Source organism: Gymnoscopelus braueri (assembly GCF_963280865.1).
Source record: "Gymnoscopelus braueri genome assembly, chromosome: 13".
Classification (NCBI taxonomy): Eukaryota; Metazoa; Chordata; class Actinopteri; order Myctophiformes; family Myctophidae; genus Gymnoscopelus; species Gymnoscopelus braueri.
This window is the reverse complement of record NC_137615.1, coordinates 39195731-39200574: the sequence shown is the minus strand read 5'-3', so window position 1 is coordinate 39200574 and position 4844 is coordinate 39195731. Positions and strand designations below refer to the sequence as shown.

General features: G+C 41.0%; 1 protein-coding gene across 1 annotated transcript in view; it reads left to right on the top strand.

Moving 5' to 3' along the window:
* The window catches only part of LOC308098459 (cAMP-dependent protein kinase type I-beta regulatory subunit-like), a 131955-nt gene extending 130049 nt beyond the window's left edge, over nucleotides 1-1906 (top strand). Inside the window, 1 exon segment of the mRNA XM_080446817.1 lies at nucleotides 945-1906. Coding sequence (XP_080302943.1) covers nucleotides 945-1117 — 173 coding nt within the window. The 3' untranslated portion in view covers nucleotides 1118-1906.
* Nucleotides 1907-4844: the final 2938 nt, after the last annotated feature.

Here is a 4844-nt window from a genome sequence, read left to right as displayed (position 1 = left end):
GTGATGTGTGTTACATTATGGCCGGTCAATTGAACACATTTAATAAAATCTTGTCGGTCACGTTCACCGGCCAAAAAAAGAGAAAGCTTAGCAGAAACCCTGATCTGGACCGAGGCAGACCCCCCCCCCCCCCAGCCCCCCCCCTTTCATCTTGGCTCCTCACACAGAGAGCCGTTAGTCAAGACAAAAACCAGCTTTCATCACCTCTATTATTGAGCAATTATGGCTCCTCTGTACACTGTACTCACAGAGGCAAATTTTTTTTTAAACAAGGCCCAAAAATAGAAACCCTGGGCTCCAACTTAAAATGTCTAAATTAGATTTAATTACACAGGAAAATCGAGAGTGTTCATTTAACCCGGAGCATGAAAATGAAACTAGACGGTTACAGTTCCTTTTGGTTCCATTTAAACTCTCGGAGGGTGTGTGCTCTCCCGCAAGTCTTACCATCTACTCTACTGAAGCAATTCCTATCAAGTATGTTCAAACTAAGGCTGGCCAATGTATCAGTATTCTACTGAGATATTGATATAAAACCAGATATCATCCGGGATTTATTGTCCTGGTTTTAAAGGCTGCATTACTGGAAAGTGATGTCATTTTCTGAACTTAACTGACTGGTCTAGCTGTTCTATTATTTGCCTTTACCCACTTAGTTACTATATAAGATAAGCATTACTGATGATTATTTACCCAAAATGTGATTGTGTAAATATGCTCGTTATTTATAAAGCACTTTTCTAAACATGAGTCACAAAGTGCTGCACAAACATGGAACAGAATACACAATAAAAAACAAGCATTTCACAAAGGTAATAATAAACGGAAATGCCGCGCTATGAGCTTCTATACCTGCTATTTTTGAACAGCCAAAGAAATCTAAAAATGACACACACAGACGCGTTCCCGGTCTTTAATGGCTTTAAACCCCGTTCATCCTCCAGGTGAAATCGCCCTGCTGTTGAACCGTCCGAGAGCCGCCACGGTCGTGGCCCGAGGGCCCCTCAAGTGCGTGAAGCTGGACCGGCCCCGATTCGAGCGCGTCCTGGGGCCCTGCTCCGAGATCCTCAAGAGGAACATCCAGAGATACAACAGCTTCATCTCCCTCACCGTGTGAACAAGCAGGTCCTGGGGTTCCCACCAGCAGGGGGGTGCGTGATAAGAACATCAAGAGGTCATGGGGTTACAGTACGTCCACGGTGGCGTCAGGGCGCTTTGCTTCCCGCCTTTAGGTTCGTTTTGTTTTTGCGCGTTTTTCCTTCCTATATTGATCTTGTGCACTTTGACTTGACCTGTGCTGTCACGTAGCTTTATATATATATATATATATAAAAAAAAGAAAACACCATGGAAATCAGGAAATGGGTGGGATTCAGTGAGTTCATGTACATGAGTCATAATATAAATGATACGAAAAATTAAGAGACCACAATACAATGATCCGTTTGGTTTATTATTTATAGGTACGTGTTTGAGTAAAATAAACATTTTGTTTTATTCTATAAACTACTTTTTATTTCTTCTCAAATTCCAAAGATATTGTCATTTAGAGCAGGGGTTCCCAAAGGGTCGGTTACATAGTATAGTATGGTTACAAGTATAGCCATAAGAATAGACGAGAAACTAAGCAAAACGTCCAGCTACTGTATCTCTCCTCCACCAACACAGTGGTCCGTGAAAATATCCACTACGTGATAGTGGTCCTTGGTGCAAAACTTTTTGGGTGACCCCTGATTTAGAGCATTTATTTGCAGAAAAGTGATTTCAGACCTCGAAAAATGCACAATACTAATGTTTTAACTTTGGAATAATAACGCTGATTTATTTAACTAAGGTACTACTAGCATTGTTTTTGCCATCAAGCTGCATTAATGTTTTTAAGAAACATTTGGAGTGGTCTCTTGATTCTTTCCATAGCTATATATATATATATATATATATATATATATATATATATATATATATATATATATATATATATATATATATATATATATATATATATATATATATATATATATATATATATATTTATATATTTATATGTATGTATACATGTGTATGTATATGTCATCTGTATATGATGCATGCTTTGAGAATGAAGAAGGCCTACAGTTGCACTTCTATGTATCTATGAAGGGTTGGGTTTGACTGAATTCAGGACTCAAGGAGGTCAGGTGATGTTTACGTACAGCGGGACAAAGTAGGTATGAGTTTTCTTTGCTCGCTGGCTGCAGTTTGCCTTTGTTTGTTTGTTTGTTTGTTTGTTTTGTTTGTTTTGGAGTTCTGGCTTAAGGGTGCGTGGTGCCATACGTCAAATCAGACCCACTACCCGACTGCACAGAACTCTGTAGAAGTAGCGATATGAAAATGTATACTGTATTCTTGGCTGTTTCATTGGATCTTGATGCTTTTTTTTTCAATGTGTAATTTTACTTCAGGTACAGGCTAACCACTTAAACCCCATATGGTGTCCGTCAGGGCTCTAGGCTAGTGTCTTTTCTGTTTTCTGTTATTGTGGGGAAAGCTTTCGCTGAAAATAGCCGGTCGACAAGTCGGATCTGCTATTGTCAGCGCAAGCTTTCCCCACAATACCGATGCTGGGGTTTTAAGAGTGGTTAAGTGTCAATGGGGGTGGGGGGTGGTTTAGACTGGTCACGCCTGGGCGATGTGCGCCACTTACAAAGCGGTGTGTGGCTTTTTATTTTGAAGGAGGTTCCCTCTGTCCCGATATTTTACTGAAACGCTTCAGTCCAGCCTGTGAACTGTTCTGCACCAAAGGCGCAATAGTTTTAGCAGTTAACTGTACACAGACACACACACGCACACACACACACACACACACACACACACTCACTCACGCTCACACACACACACACACACACACACACACACACACACACACACACACACACACACACACACACACACACACACACACACTCACGCTCACACACACACACACACACACACGTCTGAAACACACAAACAAGGACAGATGTGATTACAAAAACACACAAACATACACCCACATATAAACACACACATGCACACACACACTGTCTCAGGACTATATGAATCTTCTACCCATACAAAATGTCTTACTGGGTGTTTTTTTAAGCTGATTTTTTTGTCCACGTTTGTTCGCTAGATGAGATCTTTTGCACCTCTTTTCAGTTGCTGATGTTGGGTGAATACAGCGGTTTGTTGTTTCAGATGTTTTTAAAGACACAATTTAATGTTCTAAATGTGTAAATTCAGAGAAATGTCAAAGAACTACTGGCGTTGCTTTCTTTCTTTTCGTCTTGAGATGTCATCTATTTTCCAAGTTGCTCAATTGACGCAATGATGTTATATAAATCGAACATGTAGAAAAGCATCTGCACTCTCTCTCTCTCTCTCTCGCTCTCTCTCTTTCTCTCTCTTTCTCGCTCTGTTTTCTCGTTTAAACCTTTCAAATCCATCTTGAGCAAATAAAAGACAAGCTTCTGAAAAGCCACGTGTTTTGGGTCGTTATTGTGAATGTTGGGGGTCACTGTCTCACATTCCTTCTCTTCTTAACCCATCTCTTTCTGACATTCTCTCTCCCTTCCCTGATTGGGTCTTTATTTTCACTTCTACCGCTTGCTTGCTCGCTCGCCCTCCCCTCCCTCGACATCGCTGTCACCTCTTTCTCTCCAGCACAGAGCCCATTCTTCCCTCATCCTAGCCTCCTTTTCTCCCTCAGCTTCTCCATTCATCCCATGTTCCTTCTCTCCACGTCTCCCTTCTCCCTCCATCCCTGTTGTCCTGATCTTTGTCCCTCCTGACACCTTGCTGCCACCTTTTTTTCCCCCCTCCCTTTTCTCCCCTATTTAGTCGTTCTGCCAATTGATTCTTCTCCACACACATCGCTGTGCGTTGTCATTGCTGTTGTATCCTACCCCCAGTGGTGGAAAAAGTACATATTTTTTTACTTAAGTAAAAGTATCAATACTGCAATGTAGAAATACTCTGTTAGTAAAAGTCTGGATTTCAGAATTTACTTGAGTAAAAGTACAAAAGTATTGGTATCAAAAAAGTAGAAACTACTCATTATGCAGAATATCCCATTTCACAAGTTTTCAAATGTATACGTTGTCAATTTTTTTTTGGAAATAGCAGATTTACAAGCTCACAATGCGTCGCATCGCGACGCATTTTGAGCTTGTAGATTGGCTATTTTCAAATGGCCGAAATGTATATAGGGCTAAAGTGGTTAATGTATGTTTTGTAATAATAATACAAATCTACAAAGTAACTAGTAACTAAGGTTTTTAAATAATTGTAGCAAAAATCCAATATTTGTCTCTGCGATGTAGTGGAGTAGAAGTAAAAGTGCAGAAAATTGGAAATACTCCAGTAAAGTAGAAAATACCTCAAAATTGTACTTAAGTACTACTTGAGTAAATGTACTTAGTTACTTTACACCACTGTATCCTACTAGCTCACCTGCCAGTGAGGAGCCCCCACCGGGAGGACATAGAGCCTTCGTCCTATACTCCTCCTGCCCAACACTCCCTGCTGACAGCCCGTAAGGAGTACTTGCAGTGACAAATCGGCAAAGCCGGATCGGCAAAGCCGGATGCAGCACGGTGGATTCAAACCTCCAGACTCCGGGGTGGTGGGCAGGTACTTCACCACTGTGCCACCCGAGCTCTTCTTTCTGTGATGTTTCCTGCTCTGAAGCTTGTGTCTCATCAGGTATTAAGTCACGCTTTCTCTACTATATCAAAATGATATGTATTTGGCCGCGAACCCCCATCTCAAATATGTTGTTCCAGGGACCCCCAGAAGCAAAGATTTGAGTTACAAATGTTCGCTTA